At 34.7% G+C, this 17565-nt stretch overlaps 1 protein-coding gene across 2 annotated transcripts; it reads right to left on the reverse strand.

The window, feature by feature from the left end:
• Positions 1–1667: 1667 nt before the first annotated feature.
• Positions 1668–16971, reverse strand: LOC145632413 (DNA topoisomerase 3-beta-like). Of its 2 annotated transcripts, XM_081684782.1 has the most exons (15): positions 16745–16971; positions 16580–16636; positions 14878–14981; positions 14447–14540; positions 13250–13349; positions 12724–12967; positions 11471–11633; positions 11233–11352; positions 10335–10414; positions 6108–6386; positions 5749–5917; positions 4017–4145; positions 3709–3921; positions 2964–3143; positions 1668–2463 (listed from the first exon to the last, which is right to left on the reverse strand). In XM_081684782.1, exons 1-15 carry the CDS (start codon positions 16763–16765, stop codon positions 1831–1833), a joined length of 2586 nt encoding a protein of 861 aa, XP_081540908.1. In that variant the 5' UTR covers positions 16766–16971; the 3' UTR covers positions 1668–1830. The 2 variants fall into 2 exon arrangements, with proteins under 2 accessions (XP_081540908.1, XP_081540909.1); XM_081684783.1 differs by lacking the exons at positions 16580–16636; positions 16745–16971 and having other exon boundaries at positions 14447–14535.
• Between the last annotated feature and the right edge of the window lie 594 nt (positions 16972–17565).

Below are 17565 nucleotides of genomic sequence, written 5' to 3' on the forward strand. Positions count from 1 at the left end.
CTTTGTTCTTGCCCTATTTGAGGGATCATATTATTGTATATGATCAATTTTTAATTCTTATTTATTTTTCCATATTACAAACAGCTAAGAAATGTGAGGTAACCACGTTTTTGTTGGAAATTATTGTCAGATTGATCTCTTTCATTGTTCTGACTTGCATGTTGAATGTTTGTGCAGCCTGTTAGCCTCTTCTTTTTCTTTTTTAATGGCTAAATGCTAGTTTTTTTAGTAGTATATAATTTGTATTATTGAAATTGAGAGCATGATCAAGGCAAAGTCACGATACATATTGGATACTCGGATTTGTGTTCTAAAAATACATCGTTTTCAAGCATTAAAATTCTTAAGCACCCTTATATACACCGAGAACACAATAATAGGCTGCTGAGATTGGATTGTTTTATTGTTTGGCTCGTTTTTGAGATTTATATATCATCCGTAATATTTTTGTAAAATCTCGAAATCTCTTTATTAAGACATTATTTACCTGAAATACTTAATAACCCCAAAACCCTGTTTATATGAGGCGTGCATACATGTCTTGGTTAACCGCAACACTACATCATGAGTTGCTTTTGCAAGACTAATTAGCATCTTTGTTAATCGCATGCGTTGTACACTAATTTGCTATTTCTCAAAGGTGCGCTTTATATTATCCATTTTTTCAAGCAATTATCATCTTATTAACAATTATTTAACTTTTGATGGAAAAATCTAAATGAGTCTCTGAGTCCCTTCCATAATTGTTTGGTGCTCAAAATGGTAATCTAGAATAGCATAATGCATAATTTGAAATCATTTCGTCTAAGCATGTTTTGAAAGTACTAATCACTTACATGCGGGCAAGATTTTCAATTTTCATAAAATAATCCACAAATTATTACATTGAACCAGGATTATATTATTGAGAATGGTGCTTTGCTAGCGCATTCTAAATATCCACCAACACGAGCACATTCAATTTTCATAAGATATCTACAAATTACTATATGCATCCGGGAGCACTAAGAATGATGCTTTATTAGGATTCTAGAATAAGGAGCTATAGAGAACACGCGTATCCACTTACACCAGCATTGCCTATATTCTTAGGTGCACGACTGCACGGTATATGCGCTGTTGGTCTTCTAATCAGAATCAGTATTATTGTTGATGGTACATGTCAAAGATTAATTGTTCCAGACATAGGCCACATGCCTTGTGAACGAGTGTAATCAACATCGTCTAAACATCACTTCACTTGCTATCCTAATCAAACACCAAATCAAGCCATTTAAACATCTATATATAATAATATTAATCAACTATAGTAGCATTTTCGTTCTTTAATTTACACTTTATAATGCGTAGTTTCCTTTATGATCTTTCACCTTTTAGTGTCACATAAGTTTTCCAAGTTTATTTCTATTTCACTCTATACTAGCGTGGGCGGTGTAGCCTACATTAACTCTCTCCCTTAGAGTTTACAAGAGAACTGTCGGCCTTGATATTTTTTGTTCTTCATGCTCCACATTCTAAGTCAGCAATAGCTCAAACACAGGAACACACAATTACACAGTAAGCTACGCCTCAATTTGTGGTTCTGACATTAGAATGCACATTTCTTGGTATTAGCCTCCTGAAAGGACAATGAAAGTATTACCAGATTCGTATCAAATTCGGATTCATGAACAGTCTGAAAAAGATAAACAAAATTTGATCAAAAAGATTACATGCATTACAAATTACAAATAAACTTTCCCTGATTAAGGAAACTATATTCTGCAAGTTAAAACAGACTAGCGATAGGGAAAAGAAATTTTATTGTAAATTACAAGAGATTAATATGTCTCAGAAATCCCGGAAACTCATTTTGGGATCAATGTCCTTCCTTCCACCTCGTCCTCGTCCTCTTCCCCTACCCCTTCCCCTTCCTCTTCCTCCAAATCGTCTGAAAGAAGATTTCCCATGCTTCATTTCGATCAGTGAATGAAGGAGCTCATCACAAAGAATGCATCCTGCATGCAAGGTAGCTCCATCTGCCAAAGGTGTGTTATTCTTATTAAAGTCAACTTCTATGATAGTAGACTCGCAGTCATGGCACCGCTCTTTGGTTGTTGAGATACGGTGAGCACCTTGGGGTAGAAAGACAAGACAGTTGCACATATTACAGTAAAGTCGCCACTTGGGAGCACTGACAGGGTCTAGGACAAGCGTACCACTGCACTCTGGGCATGCACAAACACCTTGAGCTATCAAAGAATGCGGACATGTAGGATGGGGGCAGAGGAAGCAAGGCATCCCAGAACCTTTTCCCAACTTGCCAGGACCAGTCTTGGGTGCACCAAAGAGTTTGTCTACACCTTCGAATGGAGGGTTGTTGTAGCAGTAAGGGCATAGGGGAAATGATTTGCCTTCTGGACCAGGCATGGAAAAGAGCAAGAGCTCAAAATTGTCCAAAGGGCAAACAATTTCCTTGTACAGCTACAAAGCAAACAACACAGAAACAGAAATAAGATACGAAGTAACAAAGGAAATGAATATTCAGGCTGAAACAAGTAACGAGAAAAAAGAAATTGACTTGAGATATGAGTACTTAACAATAAATCCATCCATGATGCACAAACAAAACAATAGCAGAAAAGAGAGGAAAGCTTTATAGACTTAACTCGTCCACCCTAGCTTTCTAGAGGGAAGTGCGGAGTTCGTGACCTTTGACACTTCATATCGATTGTTTATAAATTCGGTTGGACACTTTGGCTACCCCTAACACACCCTTGGGAATACCATATTTTGTGTAGGTTGGACCCCCCCCCCCCCCTTCCTCCCTTTCTTTTTAAACCTTTGTTGACACCAAACCTTGCACAAATCTAATTTGAAAGGGTTAGGGATCTCACTAACTACCCTAAGAAAAAGAGAGCAGAGAAAGATAAGAGAATTTACAACAAATTTAGTACACTGCAGAAGGGAATTAGAAATAAAACCTTAATTGCGCCTTTTTGAGGAAGATAGTACACGTCCTCACAAGTATTGCAATATAGACGTTGTGGTTGTGGAGAAATGTACTTCATATACCTTGCGCATTTCCCACATTTACTCAACGCACGCCCTGATTCTGAAAGCGGAGAAAATTGGGCTTCAAATAGTGCATCCATATGTTCAATCTGCATCAGGTTACAAAAAGCTAAGATATTTATCACAAAATCACTAAGCTGATTTCAAAAAAAAAAAAAAAAAAAAGAGTAAAAACAGAACTGGCTTGAACAGAAGTTCGAACCAAATGATTCATCGCCTAAATATGACCAAAAACAAAACCAAATTAGAAATACCTGATTACACTTTTGCACATGGTCCCTACATGAAGCAGCAAGGATACAGAAATTGCTTCAAGAGTACCCACTCAAGCGCTCTATAGAAATCTTATTTTATAGAGATCAGGTTCACCACCTTCATAGAAAAAAGTAGAATGGCAGTTGCCTTTCCCCCTTTTTCTAAAGCTTGGCAGGGGAACAAAGATAGGCACCATGACTACTAGTTAGTGTGTATGTGGCTTAGTGTGTATGTGGCTATTTTGTTTATATGAGTTATTACCCCTCCATCTTTATTACATACAATTTAATATGTGCCCAAGTCTTAATCAGATTTTCCCTGTCTAGATGAAGATTCTCTATTCTTGGTTCCATCTCTCCAAAATCAAAGGTAATAGGATGAAAAGAAAAGTACACTCACCTGCTTGACAAAATAGACAAACTTCTGCGTAAATTGTTCAATAACATGCTTCACAACAAGTGAATGATCTGCTTGCCCCTTCGCTATTAGAGTAATCTGATGTTCGATAAAGCTCCGAATGTCTGGCAGACAAAGATCTGGATCAGTGCACTGGTAACCTCTAATAAGAGTGACACCTAATGCAGTAGGAACCAACCTCCGTCCACTTTGCACCTAGATTTTGAAACATATAATGGAATAGAAATGATTAATGTATCAATTACAGTACATAATAATTATCAAAGAGATTCACAGGGAGTGATATTGACCTGTACATAATTTCGCTCACATATGTTATTGATGTGTACAGGAATAGATGCATCTGTACCAATCCCATGCTTTTCCATGAGGGAAATGACCTCACTTTCAGTAAGGTAATCAGGAGGCGTAGTGTTCCCCTACAATATACAAAAGCCTACCAATCAATGTACTAAACTTTTATCCAAGCTTTGAAGCTTTTCCTAGCACAAAATCCAGATCAACCTAATTATAGAAGCAACAGTCCCAAAGACCTTATCATAAAGCAGTACAGAAGAGGAGATTCTTTGTGCAACCTTACATCATGGGGCTAAGTCCCTAGTTGAGATTCCAAAGCTGCTTTTCTAATTACCTTGTCTCTTACAAGTCTTATTCACCTTTTGATATCACTTATTAAATATAGCACCGAGAAGCACTACTTATAAAAACATTACAAATACTTGCAATCAATTACTAAATAATACCATCCAAAGCATAAATTGGTGTCCAACAACAATTTACTGTACAATAATCTATTCAAGTGTTTTGCACCATTTACTAAGATTGGGTAGGACATATCGAAGTAGCATGACCTTTTATCACGTGCCTAATATCAAATTTTAGATCAACGTTGACTTACGAAAGATTAAATTTCAGGAGTATTACTTTTATTTATCTAACTTATTTTTCTAAATACTTTAATATAACTCAGAATCTACCAATCAGCAATACTTTTTCCATTCATCAATAATACCTAATGAAATTAGCAATATTGACTTATAAAAGATTTAATTGCTAATTAATTACTTTTATATATCAAAAAGTAAACAAATTTCAACTCGGAATCTACCAATCAACAAAAGATTTTCCACTTTATCAATACTTGTTAATGAAATTAGCAATGGCTTTACAGAGCCGTAGCTAAATCCCCAGGATGCGCACTGTCATCACATGCTGCAGCTATTGAACAAAATACTTCACAAAAACAAAAACAATTACAAAGTAAAATTTAACCATTAACCTGTTATTAACAATTACGACTCTGTTCACCTCAACTTATATTTTAAATTATTTCAGAAAAATTCGGATACACTCAAAATATAATACTTGCTCAATAACAGTAAAGTTCAGACAAATCAACATAAACAAACGAGAGCACTCCCCAAGTTAAGTTCAGCAAATATACCAATGCACAATAGACAGACCTTGATGGTTGACAAACATAATTCCTAGGAAAACTAAACAAAAAGCAACCTATAAGTTGTTTCTAATATTAAAAAGCACCCTAACTAAATAAAATCAATTGATAACACCACTATGCCATTGCATACCTTATACCACCCCTTGCCATCATAAACTCAAATAAGAGTAACACTAATTATCCAAGACAAGCATAGTTTAAGACAACCCATTCAGGATGAAAATTCATTCTTCCTTGGTTCCATCCTTCCAAAATCAAAGTGTTTAGTCTTTAGTGTGAAATGTTAATTGAATAATTATGAGGAGCTTTGGGTTGTATCAAATGAAATGTTTTTACAGGGTGCATATTATGGTTTAAAAATATCCTTACATAAACCTATGTCTAGAGCCTTGAATTTAGTTTTTATAGGCACCTTATAACCCACCAGGATGCATTATCAAATATTAATCCTGAAATCCTTTCCACTTCATGGGCTCAAAAGTCAAAAGTAAAAGCCTAAATTTCTAATTTGCTTTAGATCAGAAATTATGTATATCATAGACCTTTAGATCTTTGAGGATTACCTCATATAGTTCAACTTTTGATATTTTAATTCTTTCGCCTTTTGCAAAGTCGGGAAGCTTTTTCTCACTTATAGCCAACCAAGGCATGATGGAGGTGAATCCTTCGGCAGTGACATACTGCCCTGTAAAACTAAACGATTCCCCGCCACATGAAAATTCAACTTTTGTCCTGAAATGAAAGTACCTCATTAAATAAAAGGCAACCAGAACAACACCTACTTTACAACAAGACAGCTAAGACCTTTCTACTTGCTGTCATACCAAGTCACAGTGTTATACCATGCTATAATAGCTATTACTAGTATGATTATAGGATTCTACGAGTGCAACAAAAGAATACAAAGCAAGAGAGATTGTACCTGATATATTTGCAGTCTGGAGACACGGTGCCGATAAAGTGCTGACAAATATACTGATACAACTTCCAAGCATCATAACCTAGCATCTCTTCAGTAGCTGAGCGCATTGGGGTAATGGGTGGATGATCGCCTACATCAGTTCCTGAATGAGGTTTATGATAACCATCAGCCAGTAAGGTCTGTACATAACCACCCCATAAGGGATTACTCTGTTGAGTAACAAGTGCACCTCGGAAGTCAAACGAAGAAGGGTAGGCAGTACTTTCTGTGCGAGGATAACTGAAAGGGCACCATAACTTGATCATCAGGACAAAGACAATAACATTCCAGAAGTGAAGGGATCATTTATTATTATTATCATCATTTTTACTTTCATGCAATATTCAGGATCAGGCATGCATGAGCAACGCCAATCGCCCTTAGAAAATTCTCCGTATTTGAGGTTTTACAGCCAGGAAGTTGGTCATTGTTTACATGAACTAATAAGAAATAGAAGATCATTTATCCTGTTACTATAACTCGTACTAAATGTCATCCAGAAGAAAGAGAATAAATGCATACATATTAGCATACATCAGTCTCATCTTATCCAAATCCAAGCCTAAGACAGTCAGAAAATTAAGGTTCTATTTTGCAGGTAATTTAAAGCAAAGTTGATGGCTATGACAGGCTACCCTACTCCTGACCTCATCTCACCATTGAAAAGAAAAAATCTGGCATGCAAAAGTTCATGGACAACTGCATGATGTATACAGGATCTGCCAACATACCCCCCCCCCCCCCCAACCTCCTATCAATACCATACCTTATTTCAGTCACTTGTGTCATAGGAATTTAGGTTGTAAAGGGAACACATCACCAGCCTAACACTTGACTAACATAAGCTTAGCACCAAACTACCTCTTTAATACCTTTTGTTGAGATCCGCCGATCTCCATCTCCACACAGATTCTCATATCACAAGACAATATACTCATCATCCATAGACCAGAAGAACACACTTAAAATCCACTCTACTTCTGTCTGATCTCAATCTCAAAATCCCAAGTAACATAAATGAATTTCCACATGTTTGGCTACGGCATTAAGACTCCTTTGACTCGTCCCCACACAACTTCAACCTTCAGTGTTGCAATACCACAACTACTATCATTGCTGCATATCAAAAATTACAATGTGAAAGCCACCACCTCTGCAATAAACAACTTTGCCGCCAGCTTCAGCTGCTCCATTTCTACAACTGCCATGCACCAGCATGGCAAAGACTGTTGGAGGTAGAAATTACCTATCAAAACTTTGCTTACAGCTCATGGAAATCAGGTGTGGCTCTTGGGCTTAAGAGTGAGGTAGCAAACTAAGGTGAGAGCAACAGACGCTCAAACCTGAAACTCTGAAAATGACGAAAATGAGACAGTTCAAGATCAAGAAAGTAAATCAAGCTCCCTAAGGTAGGATGTGTATATGCAGTGAGCTTGAAATTTCTCATAACTGTCACGCCTTGAAGTATAAAACTGTTCAAAAGCAGAATCAACAACAAAACTTGATGACAGGTAAGGCATAGGGTAATCAACAGGCACTAGAAAGATGATGGAAGGAAGCAACTAAATCATATGTAGAGAAATAGGAATGAAAGAAAAAGAGCACACATGATTAAGGATTTAAGGATATGGAGTTGGTAAAACCAGACACAGTACGTTATATGCCTGCTAAGAGCCTAATAAAATAACACAATGTGACACAATAAGATAACAATCTTATTATTTCAGAATTTGCCTCACCTCTCAACTCTCACAGCAAAGCTAACATGCATTTGAACCTTCATAAACTCATCAACACCAAATTTTAAAACAATCTAACTTTACATCCGTGGCAATCTTTTCACTTCACACCTTTCAATTTCCATCTTTAAACTTGACCTTCCAAGAATTCCAACCATTACTATACATCATTGATATCCCAAACAAATTAAATTTTCCATCTTTTAACTTAACCTTCCAAGTTATCTAACTACTATTGCTTTCTTTCGTATTGCAAAAGTTATGTGTAGAACGGACTAGCGTGAGTCCGGTCATACAAATAGGAAAAAAAAATTGAGGGAAAAAAAAATCTTAATGGTCAGAAATTAGATAATAATAATGGTCGGATATTATATTATAAATATCAGATATTATATTATAATTGTCAAGAAAAAAAAAGTTACATATATATATATATATAAAATAGGTTAAATATATCAGAAATTAGATTATAATGGTCAGGTATTAAAACCCCTCCTTCCTTCCTCTCTTTCTCTCTCCTCAATAACCCACCATCTCTCTCCTCTTTCTCTGCAACTCACATTTTCTCTCTCCTCCATGTGATTCCCAAATGGAAAATTTTGTCTAGTTACACGGATGTGCCAAAAAAGAGCTTGATTTTGTGAACAAGCTATCACTGAAGCACTTATTCTTTAGCGTTTCTATCAATGCTACCTAGCACCTACACATCTTTGATCTGGTCAACTTGAACCCAAAATACCTCAAGTAAAGAAAATCTCAAATGCCATGAGGTAAAAATTTGAGGGCAGAAAACTTAGAGGTGGAACACTGACTTTCCTCTTTAGAACATCTTATATGGAGATTCCCACCCCCACCCCCACTTTAGGTAAAGAAACAAACTCATTCTCAAAGATGTTGTATGACTTTTGATTGCTGCGTTTCTAGGTTGAGGAGGGTGGAGCAGGGCCGGTCTGGGTTTGGGCTCTTTTGGGTTGCTTGTGGTGGAGTTGTGGCTATGCTTCATCAATTGACGACTATAGAATCGTGTTTGTTGGGGCGCTTTTGGGTCGGTGGTGGGGGAGGGTCACCAGCAACGGGGGTTGGGAGGGAGAAGGTTGTCGGCCGTCGACAGGGGCTTGGCAGTGACAGTGGGTTGGAGATGGGAGTATGCATTATTAACGGGACTCACACAAAACCTTCTCCTTTTGTATTAGGTTCTTAAAATATTTAATTTTAAATATGTATCTCAAATAACACAAACCTCTTCCTAGATTCAAATTATATTTGTATCCCATATACCAAACATCTAGCAGTCCATGTATTAGTATGTTTCAGTCTCTAAGTTCATTTAATCTTCCTATATACTCCCTCCATCCCATAATTAAGTAAACGTTCTATCTTTTGCAAGGAGATTAAGGCTCTGTTATATACTTCTACTCACCTTATCTTCATTTAAATCAGGTTTGATAAGTTCAGATTAATGCATAAAAAGGCTCAAGGCGCACCAAGGCATTTCAGAATTCCCTGCACCCGAGGACTATAGAGTTCAGATAATATAATATAAGGGCTAATAAGTTAAGATAATATAATATAAGGGTTAATAAGTTCAGATAATATAAGGGATAATAACTTCTAATAAGGTCTAATAACACCTTATATAAAGTCTAGTAAGGTTTGATGAGTTCAGATAAAATAATACTCCACTCCGTATAAGATAAGGGTTATATAAGATAATATAAAGGCTAATAAATTCATATAAGATATGTTATGGACTAATATGGTATGATAATAGAAATATAAGATGAATGAAATTCAGATGAAGAGAACACTACCTAAGAACAGTAAAAGGTGGAGGAAAAAAGTGATTGGGTGCTGGTTCCAATGGTAAGGACTAGGGAAAAGATGTAGAGGAAATTGTACCAAAAGTAGATGGTTTATTGAAGAACATTGTAAAATAAAAGGTGTGATTTGGTGTGCACTTAAAATACAAGACAAATCCAACAAAGGAAGTACATAGTAAGTGCCATATTAACACCAATTTTATCATTACACGGCATGAAAAATTTCAGTTCATGTATCAGCAATTCAGCATGCATATACTCTTATAAAGAATATATAAGATCATACTATTTTAAGAAAATCATGTCATTCACTGCTCTGTTTCGCACAAAAGTAGCACAGGGCTGCAATTACGCCCAAAAAAAAAAAAAAAAAAAGGAATCTTTATGATATCCTATACTTGGTAATAGTAGTAATAGTATTAAACATGATAAACCACTAAGCAGCATAAACTTGAATAACCACTATCTGTCAAACAATGCTTAATGCTCAAACTCTTTTATATACTTCTTGAATTTCCATACATCAACAATGGAAACTAAACAGGTTTTCCAAAGAAAATATAAAATGAACGAGTCTTAGACATACGCAACCATAATTTAAATAATGTTTGAGACAAGGTGGTATTAACCTGATAAAACCTTGAGTGTACAATCTTTCTGCTATCTGCATAGCCATCTGTGGCCCAAAGCCCAATGAACTTGAGGCAACCTTGAAGATTATAACAATGAGGTAAGTTTGTCCCACAAATGTACTATAAAGTGTATTCTGAAAGTCTAAATCACAGTTCAACATAATAAACTGTGCTCTACAGACCCTAATTATAGGAAAATAACAATAGACACCATCAATAAAAGAGCACAAACTTCTTTTTGACACAATATATTAGCAAATATTTTCAGTATTATTACTATTATACTCCTTTTGACACAAAATATACTATCAAGTGTACTTGAAAGTTTAAATTCCAGTTCAACATAATTAACCATGCTATAGACACCCTATTTTCTAACATAAGGCAGGTAACAGTGAACAGTTACACAAACTCCCTTTTGACACAATCAGACAATACATTAGCAAAACATCTTCAGTGCAATATTTCTACAAATAGAGAATCAAACTTCTAACTTTTCCACAATGGATGATGAAAATTCTAGAAAAACTGCTATTCAGAATATTCTTACAAAATTCAAATTATATTAAACTTTGCATTACAATCATACATATCAAGACATGTAAGAAAAGGAAACAATGCAGTAATTATGTCTTCTTTTTTTGTACACTCCTAAAGTCCATAAAATTTATAAAATGAAGAGGTTTTTTAGATTAAGACATATGACTTGGCAATGTCTGTCTGCACAAAGGTTGACACTAAAAACACTAATAGATCCTTCCAGTTAGATCATAAAATTTACTATCAATATAAAGAACAAGCCCAGGAATGGAAAGGAAACACTTCTTGGAGATACAAGAAATATAATGTAATCTCAACTAAAGATGCAACTAATGCAAGGAGTGGGGGAAGAAACCTTAAGAAGATTGACCGTGTTCAAACCGGCGGGCCTACTCTTGTGCTCCTGCTTCTTAAATACATTGATTATTTCAACAGTGCCATCTTCCATCACCAATTTTTGAAACATCAAGGAGACCTGGAGGAAAATTCCCATTGTTATTATTCAATGCCTTACTTACCTATTAAAAAGGTACTGAGTAATTTAAATTCACAACTAGCCAGTTCAGTATGAATTATAGCAGGATGATGCTCACGTCCAGGTCGAACAACTTTTCACGTTCCCAATCCAGTTTTAGTTCATAGCCCTTGTGAGCAATGTAAGGCTGCACAGCCCAGTATTTCTGTGGCTTAAAAGTGTTGATATTCAAATAGCGTTGTACACAAAATCCAAGAGTTGGAGTTTGACATGGCCCATACCTGCAAAGATGAAGGACATAGAAATCAAGCTCCAAAGCAAAGTCAGAAATTATATATATTAAATTCTGGCCCATATCAACACATTCTACTGCAATATCAACTATGTAAAAACATAAATCTAAATCCTTTGCATCTCAATCACTTAAATGATGAGTCGCTCATAACTATCACAGCTTCTTAAAATAAACATAATCACATAACCATTAAGGAGAGAGGGGGGGGGGGGGGAGTGAAATACATATTTCTAGCCTAAATGTGACAAAAACATAAGAGAAAAAGATCCTCGAAACACAAAAATAAGTGGGATGCCAAGTTTCAAACATACCAAGAAAAATTTGTTTTTGTGTCCACGGTCTAGGTGCTAGACAAAGGAAGGCTCCCGCAGCCCTAAGAAACAATGAGGCATAATAGCTTATTTTCGCCTCTATCTCAATATTAAGCTCCACACTTCTATTTTGGGATGCCACAAAATAAGCCCCATTTTCTTTTTCAAAGTTGAATAATTCATATTCTAGATTTGATCCTGAAACAATTGATTAAATTAGAATTCTACATTCTTTATAGGAACTTAGGAAGTACATGTATAAAGTAAAATTACCCTAGTTATAAAGTAATTACCCTAGTAAAAAAGGACAATTATTACATTTTTACCAAAAGGTACAGATGTTATTGGCAACAAGATGCAGACTTACCACACCCCCCCCCCCCCTCCCCCCAAAACAAATTTTTACGAGGAAAAATAATTATATACACATTAGAAACATATAGATGAAATGATCAATCATGCACATTAAAAGATCAAATGATTAAAGATAAAGGGCATCCAAATTGCAAAGAGGACAAACAAGGAAGCTGAAGCTGAACAGACATAACTAAAGGTTACCCATAAAAACTGGGGATAAATAATACTAACACATAGAATATAACAAAGAGTAGAAACCTATGAGATAACTCAGAAGTCCAAATTTCCATATAAATGGCATCCAAAGAGGACAAAGGGGAAGCTGAACAGACATAACTAAAGGTTACCCATGAAAACTAGGGATAAATAATACTAACACATAGAACACGGCAAAGAGTAGAAACCTACGAGATTACTCGAGAGTCCAAATTTCCATATTTTCCCTGAAAGTAGCCAGTCTGAAAGCGGGTAAAAGCAACTCCAACTTTCAAGTCTATCTCTTGACGAGCATCGACAGCCAAAGCCTCATTTCTGTTTGGTTCAACAAGATTGTCCATTGCCTTTGCAATATCTTTCTCGGTAACAGAGGAAAATCGAGCGCGATAAACTCTTGCTTCCCCCTCTTTGAAATGAAAACCAGTGCATTCAATAACTGCAGTGCAGAGCAACCTTACATCATTGTCTGACTGAAACAAATTCTAAAATTCAGGCAGCAAATAGACACAGAGCTATAAGTAAAGAGCTCCATTTTTATGTTAATAAAGAAAGAATTTCATTAAACAAATAATATCTAATGCAAAGTGTGATAGTCCGAATGTTAAAACAGTCAATAATGCGGCACACTAGAACCTGTGGCAGACTGGGTTTTGTGCATGCATAGATTGAGGATTTTACCAATTACTTGTGAACCTAAATTTTGATTGAGGATATGTACCTTCAAAGCAAATATTTTCCCCTTCTCGGTCACAATCAAGCCACAATACTAGATGGCTACAACCTCGAGCTTCTTGACTCAGATGCCTCCGGATATGGGCCTGAGCATAAAAAAATAAAAAAATCAAAGTGGCAACAAAGATTCACCTAATGCCATCTACATTCCAAAATTTTACCGGGCACACCTTCCAGACAAAAAAATGCAAAACAGACTTCAACTATTGATGCTTAAAGAGAGAAAATTACCTTCAAGTATTTAACAATCATTAAAAAGTTTCTCATTGTATGCAAACTTTTTCAACAGACTCAACCACAAAGAAAAGTTTTAGCTTTTACCTTAACGCTAAGCTAAAAATGATCACAAAATGGTCGGGAAGTTTATACAAAAGGTAGGCTAAAGCTAAAGCCAAAAAATATTTTATTTTTTTTCAGAAAGTTATTACTTTAATAGTTTCATTGAAATCTACAATCATAACAGGTTTGATACTTCCTCTATTTCTTATAGTTGCAAAACTTCTATTTTCACGCTTGCCAATGCTACTCAAGTACTCATTGATATCTTTGATTCTATATAAGTAAAATTATAATTGATGTATTGAAAATATACATTGAGGAAAATATAACATGATCCCACATAAGTGTGTTTTTACTTAAACATAAACCATCCTACATAGTCAAATTACAGTATTTAAATGGGTAAAAATTCTCAGTGTAGCAAGTAATAAGAAATGGAGGGCAAGTATAGAGCATAGTTACTGATATTGCTGTTTTGATTTAGAGATCCAAAATTATGAAATGTAAAGCTTATATAACCATAGGAATGTAAAATCAGCTCCAATTCACCAAAAAGAAGACAATATTTTTTTTTTAAGTGAATTGATATTTACAGGCTAGATTTTATACAAAAGGTATCTTGGTTCAACCACATTACCAATTACAATATACCTTTTCAATTTAATCTCTATTAAAAATGTTTTGAGTTCCTTCTCTAACTTAGTTGGCATTGTCAATATGCAATCCATCAATACTTCAATGACATACACATAAAGGTAGTTATACATCAGAAGTTATCATAAACAACTTAATTATAAAATAAATAAATAAATAATCATAGTTTATCTCCATTCAAAATCACTTATAACCCATAAATTGATTGTGTTGAAAATAACATATCTAACTAACACTTAGAAATCTGCACCTTTGGGTTAGATTCAGATTTGAGAGTGGGAGCTTGAAAAAGATCCAGAGGATCTGTTGCGTTCCAGTCTTGATATGCTGGAGGAAAATCTACACTAAAAACACAAAGATGATCATCAGTCCTAATCTATGAATTTTATATAGCTCAAGCTACCAAGACTATGAGAGTCAAATTATAGCATTACAGGCTAGTGAAACAATTAAGTGCACCCAAAATCACATTTATGATCATGAGAATATCAACAAACTGGAAATTTCAATCAAATTGCTCATCAATAGTTAAACATAAATTATAAAAGTTTGCACAATACCATGAAGTAATCCCTGTCACTGTAAAAGCAGATTAAGGAAGCAAAATGATGGAAACATACATACATCAATAGCAAAGGGAACAAAAGCCATAACTCAGAAGATAGAAATAGAGAGCCTAACCTACAAACATGCCCGATCACTGAAGTAACTTTATAATAACTGTGAAGACCCAAAAACTTCCCATCAAATTCATGCACCTCAGTACTTCCCCTCCTGGTCGACATCTGAAAAGATACAAAAAGGGTTTGCAGAGTTAAGAATGTGTACCCAGTAGCAGGACACAAATACTTGAAACAAAGACAATAGAGAAACATGACAATTTCAGCATTTTTGTATAAACACAAGACAAAATGAAAATGAGTATGTTGATATGTCATGAGATCAAGTTGAGGAATATATAATTGCCAAAAAAAGTGTAATCTTATGCGAAGTAATGTTATTTTGTCAAATATACTTCGTATATGATATTATTGTAAAGCAAAACAAGTTTTATGTGGAGATACAAGTCTTAGATCCTGGATTTTAAAAGACTTGTTTTGTTTCCGAGGTATATTCTGCTGAAATGGGGGACACTGACCCATGTACCAGAATAGCTAGTTCTACTTCCAGAATTTATGTATTTTAGACGATACTCCCAGATTAAGCAAACACACTTCTCATAATAATCAAAAGTAGATTAAAAAAAATACCCTTAAACAGCTTTGTAAGCCTACTATCAATCTTTCTATTCTATATCTTGGTCAATAGTAATACTCAGCGTATCAGCTGATATGTACAGTTTTTCCAACTCGACGAAGTAAACAAACGAAAATTTTTGAATTGTGAAGGAACATTACATGTCAACTGAATAACATTATAGAAACTTAGAAAGATGGTTTTGGGATGATGATAAGCCGACAAGCAGATACAATTGGATACTGGATATAAAATGTATAATGCATCAACCACAACCCTCTACAAACACCACAATATTGTGATTCTTAAGTCCTAATTACTACTAAAACCCTCAAGTCTTTGTAGAAACCTCAAACAGTGATATTACTGATATATAATAAAGAGGGACACTGCATAAGAAAGGAATGGCCAAGGATATTACAAATCCTTAAATAAACTCTTTATTACGCACCTAATCTATTCTATACACAAGAGGCCAAGATGATGTACATAGAAGAAAAACTCGATGATTAGGCAGCCAGCAACTCAAAACCATGTTTGAAAATGCAAAATAATACCTAGAATGTTTCAAAAATTACAAGCCAACTATAAGTTTACTACCTAAAGTAGTTAAAACCTTAAACCCACAAAAAAGCTCAAAAATTTGTGAAGAGTACAATCATGTTCACATTCTCAAACCCAATTTCATCATCAAAAAAGGAATCAAATATCACCGTAATAATGTTATCCTATGATTAAAAGACAAAAGGCATGGAAACCCTCCCCCTAACCTTTTTCTACTACAAAATTTTATCAAACTTCCTTCAACTTAAAGAGTATCAAAGTTTACACCACGCGTTGTCAAAACCGGGATTTCTTCAATCCATGCTTTAACATTATCAACAATCACACTAAACCTAGCTAATTTGTGAAGTGTGAACCACCATATTCCCCCTTCTCTCACCTTAAAACCCTTCTCCATAAAAATTCCATTTTTCTTCAAGTTATACCTCCAACATAAAGGGAGTAATCACATTCAACTAATCCATTCTTTCTAAAAATAATACAAGAAAATTAATATAAAATGAAAATGCAACAAATAATCAATAAATTAGATGGAAAAAAAAAAAAAAAAAAAAAAAAAAAAAAAAAAAAAAAAACAACTCACTTTACCACCGGAAAGAACCGTTGCGATCGAGATCGCAATGCTCGGCTTCTCCGCAACCTGCAAACCAATCATCATCAATACATAATCACAAAATTTATTCCAAATTAGTCCCAAAAAAAAAAAAAATCAAACCAAAAAAAAAAAAAAAAAAACTGAAATGCTGACCATGAGAACTTTCGGAGCCATGGAAAAATTAGGAGAGAGAAATGAGTAAAAGAAGTTTCAAATTGAAGATAAAGTGAAGTTGAATTCGCTAATTTCTTCAGATTTACTGGAATTTAGAGAGAGAATCATATGAAATTGGTATAGAAATTGGGGTTTAGGGTTGATTGATTGATTGATTTATTTGGCGGGGGAATTAGGGGAAAGATTGGAGATGAAGAAGTATTTGTTGGGCCGAATTCTATGAAAATAGTATTGGGTCGTAATATTTTGTCTTGGTAAATTTTGGTCCATCAAATGTTATCCTCTATATGATTTGCAACATTTTTCATTTTACGCTAGTTAGTGGGTTATTTTATTCATTAATATTGATCAGTTATTGATTCCTCAAAAAAAAAATATTGATCAATTAATAATGAGTAAAAATCATGATAATTTCATCTTATGAAAGTATAAATGGAGTTATGGAGGCGAATCTAACAAGGTTTCACAGTTTCCTTGACTTAATTCATAGTCAAAGCTAGTAAACACAGAATATGTGAATACTGAATAGTGCATAAGTCACAGTGTTGTAATTTTAGAAAAACGGAAGAAATATAAGGGAGAGTTGAATATGAATGGTAGTTTGGTTGTACTCCCTCCGTGTTTTTTTAAGTGATACATATTGACCGGCACATAGTTTTAGGCAATTTAATTGACTTAAATAAAATAAGAGGTAAGTGGGGTAGTGGAGTATTAAAGAATTGTTAAAAAAAAAAATAGTGGGGTTAATAGTTTATTGAAAAGTAATGAATGTGAGATGAAAGATATAATAAAATAGTAGT

Source organism: Chenopodium album, chromosome 5 (assembly GCF_948465745.1).
Source record: "Chenopodium album chromosome 5, dcCheAlbu1.1, whole genome shotgun sequence".
NCBI classification, from domain to species: domain Eukaryota; kingdom Viridiplantae; phylum Streptophyta; class Magnoliopsida; order Caryophyllales; family Amaranthaceae; genus Chenopodium; species Chenopodium album.